This window comes from Pelophylax lessonae, assembly GCF_965119305.1.
Source record: "Pelophylax lessonae genome assembly, chromosome: 1".
NCBI classification, from domain to species: domain Eukaryota; kingdom Metazoa; phylum Chordata; class Amphibia; order Anura; family Ranidae; genus Pelophylax; species Pelophylax lessonae.
This window is the reverse complement of record NC_138768.1, coordinates 271,894,799-271,920,398: the sequence shown is the minus strand read 5'-3', so window position 1 is coordinate 271,920,398 and position 25,600 is coordinate 271,894,799. Positions and strand designations below refer to the sequence as shown.

Sequence of the window (25,600 nt, the reverse complement as noted above, 5' to 3'; positions counted from 1 at the left end):
GCCTGTTCTTTAAAAACCTCCCTTTTGAGAACATTATGGAGATTCCTCTGCTTACACTGTTACAGAAGGTAGTCTTTTTGGTGGCTATTACCTTTGCTTGCAGAATATCTGAATTGGCGGCGCTATCCTGCCGTTCTCCTTATCTGGTGGTCCACAGAGATAAAGTGGTACTTCGACCTAATTAGTAGTTTCTTCCTAAGGGATTGTCTACGTCTGCTGCGAACATGGCAGACGTTGGTACAGGCTTGTTCCCTGAGGGGTCAGGTTCCACCTTTCCCTGTGAAGGCACATTCTACTAGGGCGCTGAGTGCTTCTTGGGCTTTTCGCCATCAGGCGTCAGTGATACAAGTTTACAAAGTGGCAACTTGGTCGTCTGTGCACACGTTCACAAAATTCTATAAAGTAGATGTGTTGGCATCCTTCGGATGCTTCTTTTAGCCGCAAGGTTTTTCAGGCTGCTGTTTGAAATAGACTTTAGTTTCTTTGACGGTGTTTGTTCCAGGTGAGCTCAGATTGTTCCTGGTTGAGCTCCATGTTCACTGGTTGGCTAAAGTTTTAGCCTTTTGGGGAATTACGTTATTTTTCTGCATTGTTTTCCCACCCCTCATGCAAATACTGCTTTGGGACATCCCAATGGTCAGGAACTTATATGGAGCTACGTCTGTCCAATGAACGAGAGGGAAAACTGGATTTTTGACTTACCGTAAAATCCTTTTCTCTGAAGTTCATTGACAGACGCAGCACCCTCCCCTCTATCTGGAGTGGGTTGGGGTTTTTCCTCTAAACACTGCTTGCGACGAAACTGAAGCCTATAGCAGAGTGTGTGGGTGTATGCCTGCAGGGACAGCACCATAGGCGTGGTAAAACTTTTTCCTGCCTAGTGTTCTGCTCCTATAGGGGGGCAGCATAACCCAATGGTCAAGAATTATTTGGAGCTGCGTCTGTCGATGAACTTCAGAGAAAAGGTTTTTTTTTTTTTTTTCATTTTGGGCATGGGGTTCCCCTTTAAAATCCCTAGCCGAAGGTCTGTTTTATTGCCAGGAATTTTTTATGTTTACATTCAGTTGTCAGTGGGGAACCCCACTGTGTTCCGGTTTCGAGCCGAGACTTCCTGTCTCATACCCAGAACACAGTAGAGTCTATCACAGCGGCGCTCAGCCATTCAGAGAAAACAATGTATTGGCTGAGTCAGTGAGGCTGGCAGATGATGTCACAACCTCTGACTCCGCCAATCAGAGGAAGCTTTGCATTCATTGCTAGAATACATTGCTTTCTCTGAATGGCTGAGCTCTGTAATAGACTCTACTGTGTTCCGGGTATGAGACAGGAAGTCTCGGCTCCCACCCGGAATACAGTGCGGTATGCTGTCTTTAGGCGCAGCTACATACAGTTTATACCGCACATTCAGCAGCTTCACTTGTTAGTGAGGGACATAGTTTGCTAGAATTCAGCTTTAAAGCGGAGTTCTAGTAATTTTTGTGTTTATTAAAATTCAGCAGCTACAAAAAGTGTAGCTGTGACTTTTAATAAACAGCCATTCACCTGTCCCACTATCCAGCTGTGCACTCACCCCAGCGTTTTTTTCCCCATGTGTCCTCCCTCAGCGGTGATGGTATCTTTACTACGGGTACCTTGCTGTGACCGTTGCGGCTTCACTGCCGGGTGGCCACTGCGCATGTGTGAGCAGGGCCTGCGCTCTGTTACTGGTCCCAAAGTCTTCTGGGACCTGTCATGTGTCCCAGACGACGTCCGGCGGGAGGGGGGCAGGAGAACTTCTGCTTCTGATCGCCTAAGGCGACCAGCGCGGAAATGGGAGCGGGCACAGCGGTCTTTCAAACCCAATTTTTGGGGAGAAATACGCTAATGAATTAAAAAAATTATAAAAAAACTAAACAGTAAATTTAGCACAATTATTTTGTATAATGTGAAAGATGATGTTACACCAAGAATCATGAGCGAATATTGATCTTTATTCTAAGCAAAAACATCATGATTCTCATTTTTATCCATAATCGCGCAGCTCTAAACTAAAGGCAAACATTTTTCTCTTTCGTTCATTGACGGACACGGCTCCAAAATCTTCTTATTCATTGGGTTATTCTGCCCCCTACAGGAGTAGGACACTAGGCAGGAAAAAGCTTTACCATGCCTATGGGGCAGTCCCAGGGGGTATACTCCCACTTCCTGTTATAGGCATTCAGTGTTTTTTTTTTTTTCCTGTCTAGTTCTGCTAGTCAAGAGTAAGGACCTAGTTCCTTGCTGGGTGGCCCCCTTCCCTGGTGGCCTTTCAAGGTGCACAAGGGCCCCTTCCTGGGATGGTCGGACCCCCGGGTTCCCCTCCCTTCCCCCAGCCCCTCTAAATTTCACTCACTGTGGGTCTTTCGGTCTTTAGGCTGGGCACCATAAAAAATTTAGGCTGTGGCCGTGTTGGGTGGCGGCCTCAGTGAATCTAGCTGAAGCCTCCAACTCTCCGCAAAAATTTAGACTGCGGCCTGGTGGGCCATATGGTCAGCTTGGCGACTTCCTTGATCTGGGTGGCACTTCTTTTTTTTATTGACAGTCTTGACGCAATTATTGTTTGGGTGAGGGTACCCTGCCTGTACGTCCGTGTCACAGCAGGCGACCCCCCTTTAGGGGGGCTATGTCCTATTCTGTCCTCTATGGAGGGCTCGAAGTGTGACCCTCCCCCCCCCCCCTTATTTTTTGCGGGGTCTCAAGGGTTGTCCATTTGTGAACTCTTGGTCGGCATTCTCTTGCGGGATCACAGTTGGCGGACTCCCCCGATTATGTTTCGGGTGAACTTGGTATGTAGCGACTCTACTGGATGCGTCCACACACTTGGAGCGCTCTGATAGTGAGGATGATTCCTCTTTTGCTACAGCCGCGCATGAAAAGGCGCTGGTGGATGTACTGATTGATTTGGCCCTTAGGCAGGTGTTCACCATAACTTTGGTGTCACCCCAGTCTGGCTAACGAGCGCACACAGACCTTTTGGCTCTGTGTTGAGTCAGCTGCGACAGCCCCATCCTGGACTGGGGTGCCCAGCAATGTAAATCTCGTGAGAGCACACATGGGTCATGACCGGGCGCCTGTAATCCGTGTAATTGTTACCCTGGTCGACAGCCCTCACTTTGATGGTGAGGAGGATCTATCTTGGGAGCCTTACCCACATGCTCTGCTAGATAAGTAAGTAAATGCCCCCCCTTCTTTTAGACGCAGTGTGAGTCTCCTTATTTGGTCTTGCACAGAGATAACATTGTTCTAAGTCCATGCCCCTCCTCCCTCCGACAGGTGGTGTCAAATTTCCATTTGCATGAGGACATTGTCCTGCCTTCCCTTTGTCCTTTGCATCCTGAGGGAATTGCGCTGCTCTTCTGGGATGGGGCCTGGGCGGTTCTTGTATCCTTGTCTGCTATGGCTTCTTTCAGGAAGCTGGATTCTCCTTTTGTGATCACGGAATGGCCGACTGAAAGGCCTGGTGGCCTCCTCTGTCACTATTTTTTTTTTTTTTTGCTGGCTTTGATGGATGCCTCCCTGGATTGGGCTCCTTCCTTTCCTGTTTCAGCACTCAACTGGGGTGAGGCCTCTTGAGCGTTCCGTCATCAGGCATCTGTGTCTCATGTTTGCAAGGAGGCTACCTGGTCGTCTGTGCACTCTTTGACCAACTTTTTACAAAGTTTGATGTGCTTGCATCTTCAAATGCTTGCTTTGGATGAAAGGTTTTTCAGGCCATGGTTTAGGATTCCTGGTTTCCCGGGGATGGGGGGGTGCATGTTTGCCTGGTTGCTCCTGTTTTTTTGTTTGCCCACCTCTCATTGATGCACTTCTTTGGGACCTCCATATGGTCAGGAATAGAAATGCTGCATCCGTCAATGAATGTAAGTGAAACTGGATTTTTTTGTTGCTCGCCATTAAAAATCTGAGTTTGACGGACACTGCATCCACCCCTCTTCTTGAGTTTTTTTTTCTATTTTCTTACACTGCTTTGTGACTTACTGGCTTGCCTATAGCTGAGAGGGTGTTTATACCAACAAGAACTGCCCATAGGCGGTGCTGTTTTCTTTTCTGCCTAGTGTCCTACTTCTACACTAGAACTATGGTCAAGAATAGAAGAGATGTGTCCATCAATTTTATTGTGAATAGCGAAAAATCATGTTTTCTTACCTTTTTTTTAGCTGTTTCTTTTGATTAGGGTTATACATTGGACACTATAATCGGTTTCTATTGCCTTTAGTAGATCTTTGACCCCTGTTAGGAAAGGTTGTGTTCAAATATAGTTTACAACTGATAATGAAATCTGCCAGCACAGTACAGGAAATTTAATTGTGGTAAACGTTACTCCACAGCCCCATTCCTACATTACATAGAAAAGAAAGCTAAGTAACATTTTCTGCAAGAAAAGGGCAATTAAATTAATATGAAGCATTTTCTTTTTAAATTATGTAATATTATGTAATTGGGAATATTTAACAAATCTACAGCAGGTATTATCCCAATTTGGCTGCAAAAGTGGAAATACATTTTAAAACATCACCTCTTGATGATAATTAAAGGTTTTGTCTGGGCAAAATAGATATGCAGTACATATACATTTCCCATGTTTTGGCTCTTAAAAAAATTATATGTACTGCAAGTATAAGTATAAAATAAATATTTGTTGATCTATCCTAAATAAAGTGGGTTACTAACATACTGTTTGTTAGCATGGGGTTTCACTGCTGCCAAGGCAGCATTGTCACTTCCATTTCAGGAAGCTCTCACCTACCAGCTGCCTGTAAAATGCCCTGTGAAAAACAATCCACTATGAACCCCACCACAAGTGTAAACAAGCCCTAAAAGCTCATTCAGTCAAGGGGGTGCAGCAAAGTTCCTCCAGTGCTGTGAATGATCTTGCGAGGCCTCCTTACTAAGGCACACATAGCTACTTTAAAACTCCTGCCTCCTCCAAGTACAGTGCAGGGTTAATAGCCCTGCGTTGTATGTGATGAAGCTAAGGGACCATCCACAGGATATAGATGGACTAGTCACTAATTGCATGATACAGGAGATGGTCAGAGACTGGCCATGAAACAAGATGGTCATAGACTATAGATCTAACACATAAGATTGTCAGATACTGTGGACATGGTATAGGTGATGTTCAGAGATTGCAGACATGATATAAGAGATGGTCAGACTTTGCAGACATTTTTACATGAGATGGTCAGAAGCTGTGGACGTTTTACACGAGATGGTCAGAGGCTGTGGACGTTTTACGCGAGATGGTCAGAGGCTGTAGACGTTTTACGTGCGATGGTCAGAGGCTGTAGACGTTTTACACGAGATGGTCAGGCTGTAGACGTTTTACATGCGATGGTCAGAGGCTGTAGACGTTTTACGTGAGATGGTCAGAGGCTGTAGACGTTTTACGTGCGATGGTCAGAGGCTGTGGAAGTTTTACGTGAGATGGTTAGAGGCTGTGGACGTTTTACATGTGATGGTCAGAGGCTGTAGACGTTTTACGTGCGATGGTCAGAGGCTGTAGACGTTTTACGTGCGATGGTCAGAGGCTATGGAAGTTTTACGTGAGATGGTTAGAGGCTGTAGACGTTTTACATGCGATGGTCAGAGGCTGTAGACGTTTTACGTGCGATGGTCAGAGGCTGTGGAAGTTTTACGTGCGATGGTCAGAGGGTGTGGAAGTTTTACGTGCGATGGTCAGAGGCTGTGGAAGTTTTACGTGAGATGGTCAGAGGCTGTAGACGTTTTACATGCGATGGTCAGAGGCTGTAGACGTTTTACGTGCGATGGTCAGAGGCTGTAGACGTTTTTTACGTGCGATGGTCAGAGGCTATGGAAGTTTTACGTGAGATGGTTAGAGGCTGTGGACGTTTTACATGCGATGGTCAGAGGCTGTAGACGTTTTACGTGAGATGGTCAGAGGCTGTAGACGTTTTACGTGCGATGGTCAGAGGCTGTGGAAGTTTTACGTGAGATGGTTAGAGGCTGTGGACGTTTTACATGTGATGGTCAGAGGCTGTAGACGTTTTACGTGCGATGGTCAGAGGCTGTAGACGTTTTACGTGCGATGGTCAGAGGCTATGGAAGTTTTACGTGAGATGGTTAGAGGCTGTAGACGTTTTACATGCGATGGTCAGAGGCTGTAGACGTTTTACGTGCGATGGTCAGAGGCTGTGGAAGTTTTACGTGCGATGGTCAGAGGCTGTGGAAGTTTTACGTGCGATGGTCAGAGGCTGTGGAAGTTTTACGTGAGATGGTTAGAGGCTGTGGACGTTTTACATGCGATGGTCAGAGGCTGTAGACGTTTTACATGCGATGGTCAGAGGCTGTAGACGTTTTACGTGCGATGGTCAGAGGCTGTAGACGTTTTTTACGTGCGATGGTCAGAGGCTATGGAAGTTTTACGTGAGATGGTTAGAGGCTGTGGACGTTTTACATGCGATGGTCAGAGGCTGTAGACGTTTTACGTGCGATGGTCAGAGGCTATGGAAGTTTTACGTGAGCTGGTTAGAGGCTGTGGACGTTTTACGTGAGATGGTCAGAGGCTGTGGATGTTTTACGTGAGATGGTCAGGCTGTAGACGTTTTACGTGAGATGGTCAGAGGCTGTGGATGTTTTACGTGAGATGGTCAGAGGCTGTGGACGTTTTACGTGAGATGGTCAGAGGCTGTGGACGTTTTACGCGAGATGGTCAGAGGCTGTGGACGTTTTACGCGAGATGGTCAGAGGTTGTGGACGTTTTACGCGAGATGGTCAGAGGCTGTGGACGTTTTAAGCGAGATGGTCAGAGGCTGTGGACGTTTTACGCGAGATGGTCAGAGGCTGTGGACGTTTTACGCGAGATGGTCAGAGGCTGTGGACGTTTTACGCGAGATGGTCAGAGGCTGTGGACGTTTTACGCGAGATGGTCAGAGGCTGTGGACGTTTTACGCGAGATGGTCAGAGGCTGTGGACGTTTTTTACGCGAGATGGTCAGAGGCTGTGGACGTTTTACGCGAGATGGTCAGAGGCTGTAAATCTAATACGAGAGATAGTCAGAGGCTGTGGACATTTTATGTGACTGCTAGAAATCACTGCTACAGCAGTGCAATAGGCAAACAGATTAGTGTCTGCCGGGCCCAGAGGGCCACACAAAAAGTGGTAAGAGGCTGCAAATTGGGCAACAGGGCTTTAGACTTGACTCAAGAATTTAAAGTGATTGTAAATACTCACCTTCTAAAACAAACCATTCAGTTTAAAATAGAAAAAAAGGCAAAACATTTGTGCATAGATATTTTTTAAAAAAAATGTATAAACACTTTTTTCTATATATAATTTTTTTTTGTAGGATCACATTTCCTCTGTTCTTAGCTGGGTGGGTATGTATCGGGACAAGTCTGATCATTGGAGGAGAGCAGGCTGAGTTCCCAGCATAGCTAGAGAACTGACCATGCTGCGTTCTGCTTATTGTGGTCAGTTCTTGATAAACAGATGGACTGGCAGGAACACCAAGGGTTTCACACAAAGGAAACAATAGAAAGAGAACAGGATAGTTTTTGATACAGGTACATGGTACAGCAGGCACATATCTGGAATATGAAATGTTGTGTTTACATATTCTTTAACATTTGCAGTGCTGGGGTGCAGGGTAGGTTTTGTCTAATTCCTAGAGTTTGGCTTTAAAGAGATGACAAGTGATGTTTTATATTTGTTTTAAAATAGGACTGTACAATTTCCTTAGATTTACCAAAACTTGCAATATGAGGACTTATCAAAACTGTCCAGTCAGACATGCCCTCATACTACATATGGTAGTTATTGGTAGATCTAAAGAAAATTGTAAAATGGTGAGCTTTAGATCAGTGTATGTGTGTGTTGTGTTTTTTTTTTTTTTTTTTTTTTTAATCCAAAAACCAAGTGCTTTCCACCATAAGTTATTGTTGAACATTTTGTGCCTTAGTCTCTGATCCTCTTCAGGTTCACTAAGTAAACCATACTGGCTGATTTTCCGCAGAGGGTCATGGCGGGGCGGAGTATAAGCACTTATTTTTTTTCCGGCCCATTGTGAAACACCAGCTAAAATAGCTGTATATTGCAGGGATCGACAAACCCCAGACACCAGGTCGCATTGGCGCCTAGAATTAGCGGCATGGGCTACACTGCGACAAGTGTCTTGTCCCCAAGCGGACCTCCCAGATCCCCCCCGCGGCTTTGCTGCCTGCTGTAGCGAGATGCAGCACTGGCAGGGGAACTGGCGCCCTCTTCTGGTGCCTGGGACAAGCAGTCACTGACAGTCCTGAGGGCTTCCCCTGCCTGCTCTCACTGCTGGACAGCTGGGAAGAGGTTGAAGGGTTGCGGGTTTGATCTGGCGCCCTTTCCATAACGTTGAGTGGATAGAGAGTGTGAGGCAGCTGATTTGGAATGATTTCAGTTCCATTTAAACGCCCCCTCTCCTACAAAGATGGAAATAGTTTTTCATTTAATTTAATTTTTTTTTTTCATTAAAAATACATTTTTATTATTTTTCATTCTCTTCCGTTTTGCACTCTCTCCCTGTCATGCCACAGCCACACAGCCGAAGGCCCTTCACACGGGCTGTCTGATCAAATCCACCTGCCAGTTTTTCAGGTGGACCTGATCAGACCCTCCAGTCTCCTCTATGGAGCGGCAGATATCAGCTGACACCTGTCGCCCATCCGATCCTTTCCTGTCTGCCAAAAACAGACAGGTGGTGATCCTATTTTCCATCTGTCCAGCGGATCGGTTCAGATGGCATTGGATTGAAATGGAGTGCCATAGAGGAGAGTGGTACTGTTTCCGTGTTCGCTCCGATAGGGATCAGTGGATAGTTGAAAGGGGCCTAAAGTGGCATGAGTCACTGGATCTCCTATCGCCCCCCCCCCCCCCCTTGTTGTCCCATCCTTCTCTAGTGAGTCGCTGCCCATCACACCATCAAGCCTAGCACATACGGGGCGAATTCCGGGTGACCATCGGCCGGTTCAACAAAAACTGGTCGACATTCGGCCTGTGTGTATGGCAGCCAGTCCGACGGAAGCTGGCCGAGCATGCTGGAAAACCAGCAGCCGACCGTCTTCCCAATCGGCGCTCTCAGCCAATAGCTGAGAGCACTGACTGGAGTGTTCATGTAAACGGATCAATTTTTTCGTTCAATTGACAGTGTGTACCAGGCTTTACTTGCATATGGTAGCCAGGTGACGGGCAGGTTGTGATGCTGCCTTTCTGCCTTGGGCCTGTTTCCTACTGGGGATGGTCCACATGCCGTTCGCTGCCTTCCCCACATGCGCCCCCGCTATGTATCCTGGCCTCCACTTGCCCATCTGCGATCTGAACTGCATTACATTCATTAGAGCACAGGGTGATATGTACAAATAGGCACGTACAAACGTTAAGCATGCAATGGGGGCACCTACGCATAAACACCATTGATTTCGATACACGTTACATATCGCCATGCACAAACTGGCTCCTAGATTCAAAACAAATTTGTCAAGCCCTCGTATATTGCATTTGAAATGAGGACACATTCAGACATTCCAAAATGACAAAACCTTTTTACACCCCCATATGTGCCATCACCTGAGCACTGACAGCGCAGCTTGAATTGGGATGTGAATGGCTACCTAAGACCAAATAGATTGTGACAGACCATTTATTTTTCAAACTGTCATTGTTTCTACATAAAGTTGTGGGTGAATAAAGGCTATCTGACACTGAAATTGGGGTAGCTGTGTGTCTCCTTCCTCATCAATGTCACTAGCCTTTAGTGAATATACAGGGACATGTTGATCCTGCAGAATAGGACACTCTTGTAATGACAAATGTTTATGTATATTTAGTTACTTGTATGTTTTTGATAAACAGGCCACACTCAAAGCAGATTGTGTGAATAAACCCTTTGTCCAGCGGTGCCAAGATCTAGCCAGAATTATTGAAGATTTCCCTGCAAAGGTAACAAGAATACGCAATGTTGCCTGAATGGCAATCAATGACTTGCTATGCTATAATCGCTTTTTTCTTGCTTGTTTTTTCCTTTTTGCTACACTCAAAAGGTACCAAAAAGCAAATCTGTTTGAGGACCAAAAGTAAAATTCCCTTTTGGTCTGTGAATTTCACATTTCTCTGAATAAGAACAGACAAATTTGTCATATCTGCAGAGAAACGCACAGTTTATAAAGGGTGATTACCTGGGTTCTTTACTTTATTTATCTCTACAGAACTGACAGATCTACTGTAGATGCAGATATTCAGGGGATTAAGAAAAGTGATTCTCTTTAAATGATAAATTCACCTTTTGAAGCATATTATACATTACAACTATATTTAGAGTGTAACATGTTCCAGGACTTGTTCTTCTCACCCCATGTCACATTTTAAAATTGTGCAGCTGTGCAGGGACTCCGCCTGCACAGCTGCACTATTCATTCACAGGAATCTCATTATTCACAAGTCCTGCAGCTTTCAAAACTGACAGCTCATACAGAGATACATGCTGAAAGCTAAGCTGTAGGGCTTGTCTGCAGGAGCCTGACCTTACACCTGTGATCCACTGATCGCGTGTGCAATCTTTTGCAGATTCCTGCAGAAACCGTTATTAAAGAGTAGCTCCAGGCTCCCCCCCCCAAAAAAAATACTGTAGCCGCTGACTTTTGGTATACCAACACTTTCCTGTCCAGGGATCCAGTGCTGTCCTCACTTAAGGCCATTCTTCAGTTGGCTTTGGGCGCTGACATCTGAAGTAAATGAAACCGGAAGTGAATTCTTGCGGCTTTACAACCGGTTTCTTACTGCGCATGTGCAAGTTGCGCTGCACCTTGTGACTGGTCCCGTAGTCTTCTGGGACCTGTGATGTGTCCCGGAAGGCGAGGGGAACGAACTCCTGGTGCAGATCGCCATGGCGATCAGAGACGGACATGAGAGCGGGTACCTGTCCAAACCAGGTACCCACTTCCTCCTATTCCCCCCCCCCCCCCCAAAAAAAGTGCCAAATGTGTCAATGGAGGGGAGGAGGGTGCAGACTAGAGAAACATCCTCTTTTGGGTGGAGCTCCATTTTTTTTTAAATGCACTTTTTTTTTTTTGCATAAATATCTGCATTTATTTTATTTTTTTCTCCCAAAGAGTAAACTTGGCCTTTAATGTGATTGTAAAGTCTCGTGTATTTTTTGAGTTAAAAATTACAAACCTGTTATACTTACCTGCCCTGTGCAGTGGTCCCCCTTCAGCTCTCCTGGCCCCTCCCTCTTGTTGAGTGCCCCCACAGCAAGCAGCTTGCTATGGGGGCACCTGAGCCGAGCCGCTGCCCCCTGTATCCATTGAGACACTGGGCTGTGGCCTGGCCTCTAATACTGTGATCCAGGGCTACGGCACTAGTCCTCGATTGTGTTATCAGAACGGCCGGGGGTGACGTGACCGGCCTAAAGCTACAAAAAGCATTTAGAGGCCTTGTTCCTTACAAACACTTTATACAGTGTAGGATGGAAGCTTAAAACAGAGGAGCTGTCAGTGACATTTTACTTCTTTATTAACAGCAGCGGGGGTGGGGTGGGGGTGTCAGAGACACAGACTCCCGAGCTGACAGGTGGGGGAGAGAATGGGGGACAGCAGAGAAGAGACACAGCTGATGATTGAGGGAAGTAAACTGACCATGGTAGTCCGGGCTCAGCAGCCATGATTATCATGGTCAGCACATGGAGGGGGACACAAAGTGTCAGGATCAGCCAGGTTGTTTACAGTTTCCAAAGGGGCAGGTTAGACAGCACAAGCACTGTGCTGTTTCCCCTGCTATTAGGAAACAGGATATCTATCTATCTGTTTTTTTTTTTCTTTCTTTTAGAGTAGCAAACGCTTTTAAGATGTAGCCTTTAAGTGTATCTAAACCCAAAAACAAAATTTTTTAACATAATACACATTACCAGTATTTAGACATGGTGGCTGCATCAGTTCTTCAGGTTTTTTTTCCTTTTATTTTCAGCTGGTGATCCTGCCAATAACACACGTCCTATGTATGGGGGGCTATGCTCACTTCTCCATTTGATCTATGGAAGGAGCTGTGGTTATTACACAGGCTGTACTTGAAATATTTCATCCCTATTCCATATAGAATGATGGGATAAGTAGTTTACAAAGGAAAGATAAGATTATTTTTTGCTTTCTGTCCAGCTCCAGTGACAATGACATTGTATTTCTGGCAGGATCAACAGGTATTTTTAGCTAATAAACTGTAATATATTTCTTTTTTTTTTTTTTTTAGTTACACCAGGGTGAAAAAGGTTTGAAGGATATCTATGTAGAAGTTCAGCCTAAAACTCGCTCTAAATCTACTGGCAGCCAGATTCTAAGACTAAACTATCTAACTCTGGAAAGCAAAAATCTCTTTACATCCCTTTTTTGCAGTCGGTCCGGTCCCACACTAAGCTGTCAGCGGCGGCTTTGATTGTAGGGGTGTGCAGGAGAGGCAGCAGACAACCGAAGCCCCATAGTAGGCCAATGGGTGATGTCACTTCCCAGCTGTTGTCTGCTGTCTCTTCTAAACAGCATCCACCACTGAAGGACCGGACCGAATCAGCTGCCGAAAAGATATGTATAGCGATTTTCGCTTTACAGGGTTGTATCGATTAGTCTTAGAATGTGGCTATCAGGAGATTTAGTGTTAGTTAGTTTTTAGGCTGAACTTTCACTTTAACATTCTAGAGATTGGTGGTACAAGATTGCTTCATCTTGGCTCACCAATAGGCTGCTTTCCACTTATGTATTTTCTAACAATTTGCTGAGATTACTTCACACATGAGATTGACTGAAAGGAAAAATATTACATGTATCAAAAGAATATGATCTTTAGTGCACATTTCCACCTGCGTGTAATCTGGATGTTAGAGTTTTGCAGGGAAGATTTAATTAGCAATTCCTAGTTTACAAATAGGATTAGTTGTTTGATCATTCTTCAGTGCTGTAGGAAGTGTACTTTTATGGAGTAACAAATCACTCTACTGTCAGTTTCCCTCACGTATGGCTCATCTGTCCAGCACAAGCAGTGGGATGCAACATCTACTTTTCTTAGGATTTAGATGGAGAGAAGATTTTACACCAAGTGCTTTTGAAAAGCTTCTAATCTGGCATCAAGAAATATAGTGGTACTCTTTAATTGTTTTGTAACTGCCAAAGCATAGAGCTGATGAATGTAAAGCATATAATATATTTGCATTAGATTTCATTGTTCTGCTTGTAGGAACTGCATGCTATCTTCCCATGGCTAGTAGAGCTGGCCTTTGGCAGCCTGGATGGCAGCATAGTAGGCTGGAACCTGAGACATCTACAGGATAGAATACCTTTGGAGTTTCATACTGCACTGGAATTCCTGCATCCAAGGTAATTATATACCCATTTGCTTCTACTTTATGTAAGTGCTTTTTGTCCTCACTGACTGGCCTATTATATTCCTGGGGCTTTAGTTATGAGGTTTCTGCCTTGTGCTCCCAGGTCCAGGTCTCCCATGTCCAGGCATTAGTCCTTGAACTGTGTGAGGGAGTCTCACTCTTTGTACAGTTTTTTTTTTTTTTATTAATTTTACAGTTTTGAGTACTAACAGTGCTGTAGCAAGAGCATTAACACTGCAAGTTGAGTGTATCAGATCCAGGAATTACTGCTGGTAGATCTCACAATAGATTTGAAAATTCACTAGCTGGTTCAGCACACTAGACTACAGATCTAGTCAAAATACCTGTTAACTTTTAATGATCTTGATTGGATAACTTTTTTTATTTCTTTAATATCAAATTAAAGCCGAACTTGCAGTATAATGCAATGTTCGCGTATTAGATCAAGGCCCCTTCCTCTGTAAAAATTGTCATAAATTACAAGGGCAAAAATGTATCTGTAAAGAAAGACGTTAGAATAAATGCTCACCCCCATCATCCACAATGCTGGATGTGATGTCCAATATCCTTCTCCGGGAAGGATGACTTCCCTAAATCTTGTGATAAGACGGATCCAGTTTGAGAGCATGTTTTTGCAAGATCTGGAATCCTCAACATTCACAGGATCTCACCAGAAAGATTGTCACCCTTGCCTAGGTACTGCAGGTAAAAGACAACGTTAAGGAAAGTATATACTCACTGGCCACTTTATTAGGTACACCTTGCTAGTACCGGTTTGGACCACTTTTTGCCTTCAGAACTGCCTTAATTCTTTGTGGCATAGATTTAACAAGGTGTTGGAAACCTTTCTCAGACATTTTGGTCCATATTGACATGATAGCATTACGCAGTTGCTGCAGATTTGTCGGTTGCACATCCATGATGCAAATCTCCCTTTCCACTACATCTCAAAGGTGCTCTATTGGATTGAGATCTGGTGACTGTGGAGGCCTCTGGAGTACAGTGAACTCATTGTCATGTTCAGTAAACCTGTTTTAGATGATTTGAGCTTTGTGACATGGTGCATTATCCTGCTGGAAGTAATCACCAGAAGATGGGTGCACTGTAGTCCTAAAGGGATGGACAAGGTTAGCAACAATACTCAAGTAGGCCGTGGTGTTTAAATGATGTTCAGTTGGTACTTATGGGCCCAAAGTGTGCCAAGAAAATAACCACCTTCAGCCTGAACCATTGATACAAGGCAGGATGGATCCATGCTTTCATGTTGTTTACGGCAAATTCTGACCATACCATCTGAATGTCGCAGCTGAAATGGGGACTCGTCAGAACAGGCAACGTTTATCTAATCTTTTGTTGTCCAATTTTGGTGAGCCTTTGCCAATTGTAGCCTCGGTTTCCTGTTCTTAGCTGACAGAAGTGGCACCCAGTGTGGTCGTTTGCTGCTGTGGCCCAGTCTGCCCGGCACCAACAACCATGCCATGTTCAAAGTCACTTAAATCCCCTTTCTTCCCCATTCTGATTCTTGGTTTGAACTTCAGTAAGTTGTCTTCGCCATGTCTAGATGCCTGAGTACATTGAGTTGATGCAATGTGATTGGCTGATTAGCAATTTGTGTTACCAAGCAATTGAACAGGTGTATCTAATAAAGTGGCCTGTGGTTTGTATATTTTATTTTTTTTTTCTTATGGGTACATTTTTGTTATTGTAATATGCTGATTTTTACAGGGATATGGGACCCCTGATCTAATGGGCAACCATGCATTTACAAGTATTTGGCATATGGCAAAGGTTTGGTCAACCCGAAACAGGCATCTGGATACTGGAGAATTATTAAAGTGGTATGCATGACGATAAACCTTCTGCATGCAGCTTCCCCGCCAGCCCCCCCCCCATACATACCTGAGTCTAATCTCGATCCACCAATGTGCACGAAAGCCGAGGCTAACTCAGCTCCTTGTCTTCTAATTGCTGGGGCACAGCAGCGGGAGACATTGGCTCCCACTGCTGTCAATCCCAGCCAGTGAGGAGGGAGCAGAGGGCAGGGCTGAACCATGCTCTGTGTGTTTTATGGACACACCGAGCGAGGAGCGGGCATGCATGAGTGCCCCTAAAGCAAGCTGCTTGTTATGGGGAACTTGGCGGAGAGGAGGGGCCAAAAGCGCAAGCGGGGTCTCAGGAAGGGGATGACCGGGGCTGCTCTGTACCAACGAATTACACAGAGCAGGTAAGTATGAAATGTTTGTTCTTTAAAATAAAAATTAACCTTACAATCTCTTTAAAAAAACTATTAGGCCAGTTCAAATCTCAGCAGCAGGAAGCGGACAAGATTCGAACCGTTAATGGGCAGGCAGACTGTACCAAGTTGATCGATCGATCAACTTGGGTACAACCACTCTGCCAGATTCACTTACAATTATTGCTAGCGATTCCTATCTTCCATCCTGCTTTACAGTTGCTGGCTTTGACGGCTTGACTGTTGAACGCCAGGTGCTGAAGGATTAGGCGTTTATCGAAGTCAGTGATTTCTATGCTGTTAAAAGCTAGGAAATCTACTTCTAGGAAGATCTACCATCATAAGTTGAAGACGTACATTGCGTGGTATTAATCTCTTGAGGCTCCTTCTCGGTGGTTTGGATCTTGACCTTCCTTCAACGAGGGGTTGAACAGAAATTGGCCTTGCCTACCATCAAGGGCCAGGTGTCGGCTTTGGCGGTCTTCTTCCAACAACCCTTGTCCACACACTCCCTGGTACCTACCTTTCTTTAGGGTGTCCGACATTTTGGTTCCTCCGGTGCAGTCTCCATTGCTGCCTTGGGACCTCAATTTGATGCTTTTGCTCCTCCACAAGCCTCCCTTTGAGAATCTTCAGGAGATTCTCTTGCTTACACTGTCTCAAAAGGTGGCTTTTTTGGTGGCTGTGCGCAGGTTGTCGGAACTGGCGGCGTTATCCTGTCGTTCACCTTACCTGGTGATTCACAAAGATAAGGTGGTTCTTTGCCTCTGTCCGTCGTTCCTCCCAAAGGTTGTCTCTGATTTTCATTTGCATGAAGACCTTGTGTTGCTTTCCCTGTGTCCCATGCCTTAACATCCAAAATAAAATTGCCTTGCATGCCTTGGATGTGGTCCGGACAATTAGGGTGTACCTGGCAGCTGTGGAGTCTTTCAGGAAGTTAGACTAACTTTGTGCTCATGGATGGGCCTCGGAAAGGGTTGTCCGCTTCCTCTGCAACCATGTCCAGATGGATCAGACAGACGGTGATTCAGGCCTATTCCATCAAGGGTCAGGTTTCTCCTTTCCCTGTTAAGGCGCACTCTATTAGTGCGCTTAGTGCCTCCTGGGCCTTCCGTCATCAGGCATCAGTGAGGAAAGGTTTGCAAGGTGGCCATCTGGTCGTTGGTGCACACTTGCACAAAGTTTTATAAAGTGGATGTGTTGGCTTCTGTGGATGTTTCTTTTGGCTGCAAGTTTTTGCAGGCTGCTGTTTAACCACCCCCCGTCCGCGCTACAGCCTATATACAGCTGCAGCGCGGACTCAAATTTTCGGGAGGCCGTTTTTAAACGGCCTCCCAGTGACACTCCCCCAGCGCGCTCCCGCGAGCGCGCTGCGGGGAAAATCTGTGTCGGCCGTGTCCCTTGGACACAGCCGATCACAGATCGTGGTGAATGGCCAATCACAGCGGCCATTCACCACGTGATCTGGCCGTCCAATAAGCGATGATCTCATATGTAAACATATGAGATCATCTCTCATCGCCGGCGCTCCTTCCTCACACAGAGCCTGCAGTGTGAGGAAGGAGGGGGAGCCTCACAGCGCCGGGGACACACAGCAATGTAATCAGGGCACCGATCACCAGTGCCCTGATTACTGCAAGGTAAAAACACACACACAGTGCCCCCCCATCAGTGCCCACAGTGCCCGCCATCAGTGCCCCCCATCAATGCCCACAATCAGTGCCCATAGTGCTGCTAGTCAGTGCCCATCAGTGCCTGCTCATCTAGGCACTGATGAGCACTGACTGGCAGCACTATGGGCACTGAGTATGTGCACTGATGGTGCTGCCCATCAGTGCCGCTCATCAGTGCCACGCGTCAGTGTCCAGTGCCATCCACCAGTGCCCATCAGTGCCGCCTCTCAGTGCCCAGCAGTGCCACCTCTCAGTGCCCAGCAGTGCCACCTCTCAGTGCCCAGCAGTGCCACCTCTCAGTGCCCAGCAGTGCCACCTCTCAGTGCCCAGCAGTGCCGCCTATCAGTGCTCATCAGTGCCGCCTCTCAGTGCCGCCTATCAGTGCCGCCTATCAGTGCTCATCAGTGCGGCATATTAGTGCCACCTCATCAGTGCCCATAAGTGCCACCTCATCAGTGCCCATAAGTGCCACCTCATCAGTGCCCATCAGTGCAGCCTATCAGTGCCCATCAGTGCCGCCTCATCAGCGCACATCAGTGAAGGAGAAAAATTTATTTTCAAAATTTACTCACAGAAAATAAGAAAAACTTTTTTCTTTTTTCAAAATTTTTTGTCTTTATTCTTTTTTTTTGTAAAAAAAATAAAAAACCCAGAGATGATTAAATACCACCAAAAGAAAGCTCTATTTGTGTGAAAAAAATGATAAAAATTTCAAATGGGTACAGTGTAGCATGACCGCGCAATTGTCATTCAAAGTGTGACAGCGCTGAAAGCTGAAAATTGGCCTGGATGGGAAGGGTGTTTAAGTGCACAGAAGGCAAGTGGTTAAAGGACCTGATCCTCTTTAAAGGGTGTATTGTTTTTTTTTCAGGTGGGCTCCACCTGTTTTGGTTGAGCTCCTATTGCCTGGTTGGCTACTGTTTAGCCTGGGGAATTTTTTTTGTTGTTCCCACCCCTCATGTTTAACACTGCTTTGGGACGTCCCAATGGTTATGAAGGTCAGGAGCTGTGTCCGTCAATGAACTAAAGAGAAAATGGGATTTTTGGCTTACCGTAAAATCCATTTCACTGATGTTCACTTACGGACACAGCACCCACCCCTCTGTGGAGTTGTAATTCTTCTGACATTGTTTGGAACTAAACAGAGTACCTATAGCAGGGAGAGGGAGTATACCCCCTGGGACTTCCCATAGGCATAGCCAGATTCTTTCTGCCTAGTGTCCTACTCCTGTAGGGGGCAGTAGAACCCAATGGTTATGAAGATCAGGAGCTGTGTCGGTCAATGAACATCAGAGAAATGGATTTTACGGTAAAGTTTAAAATCCCATTTTTTTTTTTCTCATTTGGACCTGTTTTGTCCTAGGTTCCTTCTAGGTGTTTTCAATTTTCTGCAAACCACATTAGGTTATGGGTCCTTTTTTCCTTTTCAAGGGAATTTATTGGTTCACTTTCTGTTTTCTAATGGTGGTTTTTGATTGATCTCCTCCTTGCTGGTTCAGATTTGGTGTTCCCTTTTGTGTGCAGTCTTTCTCTCTGGTGGTGATTTTCAATCTGTCCTGAGCTTCAGGGTGATTCTGTGCCCTCCCCCTGGTTGTGATGGCAGCTTCCTAATCTGGCAGGGGGCTGATCCTTAACTGGTCCAGATTTGGGCTTTGGTCCCTCAGTTGGCTTCATGCAGCCTGTTAGCTGTTGCTTATTTTGCTTCTTTATTGCCCACTCCTCATTTTGACAGCTTTTGGATGTCCTGACTGTATCGGAATTCCTGTGTCCTTCAAGGATGAAAAAGAAAATGGAACTTTTGTACTTACCATAAAAATATTTTCTTGAAGTCCAGTGAGGTCCCGCCCACCTGTGTTTTGATTTTTATACTCCTGGTACTGATTGCTACAAAATGAGGCATTCTGGATACAGGAAGGGTTATCCTAGGACTGGCTTACAATTTTTTTGTTTCTCAGTAATATTTCTGTAGGCAGTGTTATAACCTGACCTTACCTGAATTCCAGTGTCCCTCAAAACCAAGAAAAGTATTTTCTGGTAAGTACAAAAATCTTATTGTCCTTTGCCAAATGTTTTTGGTGAGGTGAAACCACTTTACTTAAAATTGCATTTGTTTTTCTTTTTACCTGAACTGGGATGTGATTTTTGTAATTTTATAATTGATCAACTTTTCTCTGTTATGGTTTTTCTTGTGTAATGTTTTTTTTTTCTGAATTTTTAAAATGATCTCATTTGCTCTTTAACACAGTGGTGCGATGATGAAGCTTGTTTATAAGCTACAAGCAGAGGAATACAAATATGATTTCCCTGTTTCATATCTGCCAGTAAGTTATCCTTTTTATTAAATGGTTGTCAAAATAATTCACAGTATTTCACACTGTTATCTCTGGCTGTCATATAATTATTCTGCAAATTGTCAGTATATGCAACCCAACTAATCATATTTGGTTTAATTGTTGCTTACCTCACCATTGTTTTTGGTTGCTTAGGGTCCAGTCCGTGCATCTATACAGGAGCGCGTTTTACCTGAATGTCCTCTCTATCATAACAAGATCCAGTTTCCAACATCAGGAGGGCTTGGCCTCAATCTTTCCCTGAGTATCCTTTGTAACTGTTTGTTTATACATTCATTTATACTCATCCAGTGTCTGAAATTGTAATTGTAAAATATGACACAAGAGAAACTGCCTAGCAATACCTTTATGGTTTCTGTTAAGAAGTACAATAGGTAATTCCAGCATATAATTTCCTTAATGTATTCCTCAGACCCTTTTGAATATTTTGTTTTCCACTTTGCCATCTGCCTCCTTCGACATAGAGTAAGTGAAGACTTTATAGATATAACATTTTATTAGTGAACTGTCCATATAAAAACACATTTGGTGCAATGCCAAATAAGAGTTCTGTTTTATAACAAGGCATGGAATTCTGCCAGGTCCAACTCCCCTTCCTTCATCCATCTTCCCACAGAAGTACACCAATCCTGTTTCTCTCAGCCTACATAAACCTATCATATCATCCTCTATAAAGGAAGCAATGCCACTTCTTTCTTCCCTAGAGATATATTTACTCATTTAGGACGATGTGTTAGGCTTTTTAATTACTGCTCACAAGGGAATCATATGTTTACAACAAATCCTATATCGCCTCTCATTTTTCATCCTCTTCAACACTATATGTTAGAGGGCTTAGATTGGCCAAGCAAATTTATGTAATTCGCTGGCCCTGTTCTTGCCCTCATCTCTTGTCATTTTGTTCCTAACAGCTAAAGGTTACATCCTACCTCTTTAGCAGTTTCCCATAAATAATTGCTGTGATTATTCTGAGCTTCTTACTGACGAGAGAGACAGGGCAATATGCAGTACTTGTTTACAGTGCTATATGTATAATAAAAGTAAAGTCAAACTTGCAAACATGCAAGTTGCAGTGATCTTGGAGGAACAACCAAGAACACCCAAACCCAAGTTTGGCTTCTCCTTCACTGTCTTTACTATCCCTCTAAACAGAGGTAAATTATTTGTTGTAGTTTACAAAGAGCGTGAAACCTATTGGATCATCTCTATGACCAGTGAGAGTACATTCCTCTTGCAGTAGCAAAAAAATAAAAAATGATCTATTTTAAAGAAAATATACCATGTGTATTGGAGATGTTTTAATATGTACCTTGCCAGTTTCTATGGCTTGACTGTTGTGTATATATGCATGTGTCTATATGTTGACACATGTATGCTGCAGGGCTGAAACAACTAATCGATTAATCGACATCGAATCGTATTTGAAAATAGTTGTCAACTATTTTCATGATCAATTAGATGGCCTGCATACAGAATGCATTATTTGATTATATATCAGGAAATACTGTGAAGTACACCGTCCATACATGTCAAAAGACACAGTGCAGCACACATACAGCTCAGTACACCGTCCATAAGTGTTAGAAGACAGTGGAGCACAAATACAGCTCAGTTCAGCATCCATGTGTCAGTAAGTGCCTTAGAACTTGTGAATGTGTGAGGAACAATGCCTCATGTAGTCCTGGGCACGAAATTAGTGAGTGGTTCTAGAGGCAGAAGTTTTTTTTACCTTGCTATAGGGGCACTCTATACTATACTTTGCAGCTTGCTATTGGGGCACTGTGAAGACAGGAGGAGCCAGAAGCATCAGTGGGGGGACCCCAGAAGAGGAGAATCAGGGCTGCTCTGTGCAAAACTATTGCACAGAACAGGTAAGAGTCGGTTCACACTGGGGCGACATGACTCTGCACGACTTGGGGAGGCGACTTGTCAGTCCCGTGCACCACGACTTTGGAGCGACTTGCAGGGACTTCACATAATGGAAGTCTATGCAAGTCGCTCCGAGGTCGCCCTAAAGTAGTACAGGACCCTTTTTCTAAGTCGGAGCGACTTGTGTCGCTCCTATTAGAACGGGTCCTGTACTAAATGGACCGCGACCGAGCGCGACTTGTCAGGCTGACAAGTCGCCTGACAAGTCGCGCTAATCTGAATGGGCTCTAAGTATAACATGTTTGTTTTAAAAAAACAAAAATCACTTTAAAGACTCAGATGCGCCACATCTGAACCCAGAAAAGCTGGAGGCTGATAGACTTAAGGCATTGCAATTGCATTTAAAGTAAATGTTTACCAGTATTGTGCATTCTATTTTAAATGATCATATCCATGAAAAAAAGTCTCCGCTTTTAGTACTACTTTAATATAAAATATTCATATTTCCCTTACACCCGTCATATAGCTTCATGTCTGACTCCTAGTTGAAATGTCCATAAACCTAGCTCCCAATTGTCCCTGATTTGGAACAATGTCCCTCTTTCCTCCTCATTTGTCCATCATTTTGGTCTGATCTATATAGTTGTATATAAAATGCACTTTTTACCTTATTCAACAAGTGTTTCCCAGGACTAAACCTTTCATCCTATATCTAAAAAAAGCACTGGTGGGTTTAACCATTTTTTTTTTAAATTCTCCTTTAAGGGGGCGTGGCAGGGTGTGTCCTATGCCTACATAGTTTTGGCAATAGGTGCCCCTCATCCCTATCTCAAAAACATGGGAGGTATGCATATATCCTACTTCTGGGTGTATTTATTTTATTATATATTATACGCAATAAATATTTCTTTCGCTGTTTCACAGTATAAATGAACCCCTTTTTTGGTGCTTTTTGCAGAAAAGCACTACAGTTCATTTTAACATGGTTTCCTATAGGACACGGTCACATCTTTGCTTTTTTTTCTGCCGCTGCATATTTAGAAAGGGTCAAGGACTTTTTACAATGCAAAACAGTGCTTTTTTTTGGTTCAATAGACTTCAATGGAGAATCTGCAGAAAAGCATGTAGTACATTTTTACCGCAATTTGCATTTGCAACAACAAATTGGTCAAAAAACGCAAATCGCATGTGCCAAAACGCACAGCAAAAAGCACTGCAGAAACAGATCAAAAGCAAACTGCATAGGTGTAAACTTTTTCAGACGAGAATATTCATATGAAAAATCTTTGTATATTCGCTGAATGAAAGAATGTTTGGAAAATTTCACTTGCTTTTAACATTTATTTTGAAAATGAATAATTTCTGAACGAAAACCACATACGCTGTCTGTCTAAAAATTTCTTTGCCCAAGAAATTTTCTATCCTGCTCCTTCAAATTTTCCTGGCGCTGTGGTCAAAAACAAATGTAGATTTGACCCCACAAACGTTCTTAAAATGAAAATTATTTGAAGGAAGACATTGCTTTTGTATGGCCATCATAAGTGACAGCAGGAGCAGGTAGCTTTTATCAAGCCACCTGCCTTTGACAAGGGAGTCTGTTATACATAATGTATTACAGTTCTGTCTGAAAATCGGCAAAAAAACTTTCATTTTTTATTTATTTTTTCCTTTAAATAAAAAGTGATCCCGGAGTCTGATGATATTTTCCAGATTCAACCTCTAATAGTATATACAGTATATCTCTTCCGCCTGTTATTCTCAAAGTGAATTTGAAAATTTGCTCCCTAACCATTTAGTTGCTTATTTATTTGTACCACTGCATATAGATATTTAAAAATAAATTGCCCTTTTAGGTAACTGTTTAGTTAAAGAGGTCTTAAACCTCAGATTTATTTTTTAAATTACACCTGAAAGACAAACACATAATGAGCTTGTATGCATAACATACTAGCTCATTATGATATACTTACCTTAGAACGAAGCCCCAAAATGCGGACCGCTCACCTCTCCCATGGGTGACATGTTCTTTCACCCTTCTTCCGGATTCGCGGCATCCAGCCATCTGATTGGCTGGACCCGCGATAACGTCACTCCCGCGCTTGCGCGCGGGAGCCGACAGTCACGGCACGGGGCTCTGAAGGAACGGCACCAGCATCCGTTCCTTTAGAGCGCATGCGCCAGTGAGGTCACTGGCTGCATTTAAGGTAAATATCTCCTAAACTGTACATGTTTAGGAGATATTTACAGTACCCCTATGATAAGGCTTACCTATAGGTACAACTTGCAGAGGAGGGTTTACTTCCTCTTTAAAAAAAAAAAAGACACCACACTTTTTATTTTTAAGGTTACTATCCGATTAATCGAAACAATAATCGGCCAACTAATCGATTATAAAAATAATCGTTAGTTGCACCCCTAGCATGCTGTCATGGTACGTTATTATTGAACATCCGTTTGGGCTGCACAATTGGCTTATTCTCAGTTATTATGTAACGTTGACGTTATTCCTGCTTTTATCTTAATAAATCTTGCCATGCCACCAGGAAAAAGCAGCAGGCCTAATAATAGATATAGTGATTGCAAAAATGTTGTGTTAACTGTGGGCATGAATTCTATTTTTATAGAATGACTCTGATCACCTGGCGAGCACCTCCCAGAGTGCCTACTTCATCCTGGTGGATACATACCTAAAATGGTTTCTTCCAACAGAGGGAAATGTTCCACCTCCAAATTTCTCCAATCCTGGTGGCACCGTGCCATCGCAAGCTCCAAGGTAACAGATTTTCTGTCTATATATTTCATAGAACTAGGTTCTGTGTTCATTTTGTGCAAGAAAACCTATATGGTGTATATTGCCATAGAGACGCTGCTGTTGCTGACCTCCTCCTGAAAAAACTCATTGCCTGTACTCAGTACTTTGTCACTGCCTCAGAACAAACATGCAGCCATCGAAGTTGAGAAGCCATCGAGAAAAGTCAGCACCTCTGATCTAAAATGCAAACAGAAGGAGCAGTGCTACTACCCATACAGCTCACCAATAAAAGAAATTCCGGGGTGCCTGATCCACAGCCGTTTAACTGAGTACATATGTACTCAGTTGTAGTCATAACTGTTATGACTAAGGCTGTATAGGCTGAAACGCGTCAACTGATCTTGGCAGTTGTGTTCTGTGGTTCCTGTATAAAGATGAATGTTTTTAAGAGCAACTACTGGTGTGCGGATCATCTTTCTACATAAGCACCTCTGATCTGCATAGTTGTTCCTGGTCAGTATTAAAGTCTTTGGATCGCTAAAGCTGCCAGGCATACGACGATTTTCCAAGGGGAGTTCAGTAATGGCATCTTACATATTTGTTGTTAGATTTCTTTTAGATTTACCTTCAACTATGTAGTGCAGGGGTCTGCCTGATTGCATACAAATTGAAAGTGTTTAGATTGGACCTCCATATTATATGGTTTTGAAAAATCTAAAGACAATTGTATAGTGTGTATGGCCCATAACTCTAAGTGCTAGTTGAACACAGCTTTGATTCAGTAAAATGGTAATAGCTTAGTGAGCAATGTAAACATTGTTATAGTGGATACACCTAGAAATGCCTAGTCTTTAACAGAGCAAAAATATATCTAATATGCTACTGTTTGTTGGTTTATATCGGACTATAACCTGCTTGTTATTTTTACCATTAAATCTTTTAATTGTCTTTTTTTTTATTCATTTATTTATTTATTTTTTAGATCACCATCCATATCACTGACATCTTATGGCACTCACCCTAGCCTTCTAAAGAGGCATATTTCACATCAACACTTGGTGAATGTTGACCCTGCTGCCCAGGAGATCTGGAGGTCAGAGACATTATTGCAGGTATGTGGCAGTCAAAGTCAGAGTATCCAGCCTTTTTTCTTTACACCCCACCACCACCCATATAATTTTTTATTTTTTTTGGGCATCTGTGTCACATTGGGAGATGCTCCTTCACCTCCTATCCCATAGTTAAAAAAGGGTGGCTCTGAGGAAGAGGCGAATGCCTCAAAACGCGCAAGCCGGCATCCAATTAGGACAATGGACACTTGTATGGTCTACTCCTGACATTCAAACAATT

At 43.8% G+C, this 25,600-nt stretch overlaps 1 protein-coding gene across 2 annotated transcripts in view; it reads left to right on the top strand.

Moving 5' to 3' along the window:
- SMPD4 (sphingomyelin phosphodiesterase 4) overlaps positions 1-25,600 on the top strand; it is a 168,910-nt gene that overhangs the window by 4,969 nt on the left and 138,341 nt on the right. For both annotated transcript variants that reach the window (XM_082255892.1, XM_082255891.1), the window contains exons 2-8: positions 9,862-9,948; positions 13,225-13,364; positions 19,524-19,599; positions 19,765-19,873; positions 20,042-20,094; positions 24,123-24,271; positions 25,233-25,362. In XM_082255892.1, the coding sequence (XP_082112018.1) occupies positions 9,862-9,948; positions 13,225-13,364; positions 19,524-19,599; positions 19,765-19,873; positions 20,042-20,094; positions 24,123-24,271; positions 25,233-25,362 (744 nt within the window). The remainder of the gene's footprint in view (positions 1-9,861; positions 9,949-13,224; positions 13,365-19,523; positions 19,600-19,764; positions 19,874-20,041; positions 20,095-24,122; positions 24,272-25,232; positions 25,363-25,600) is intronic.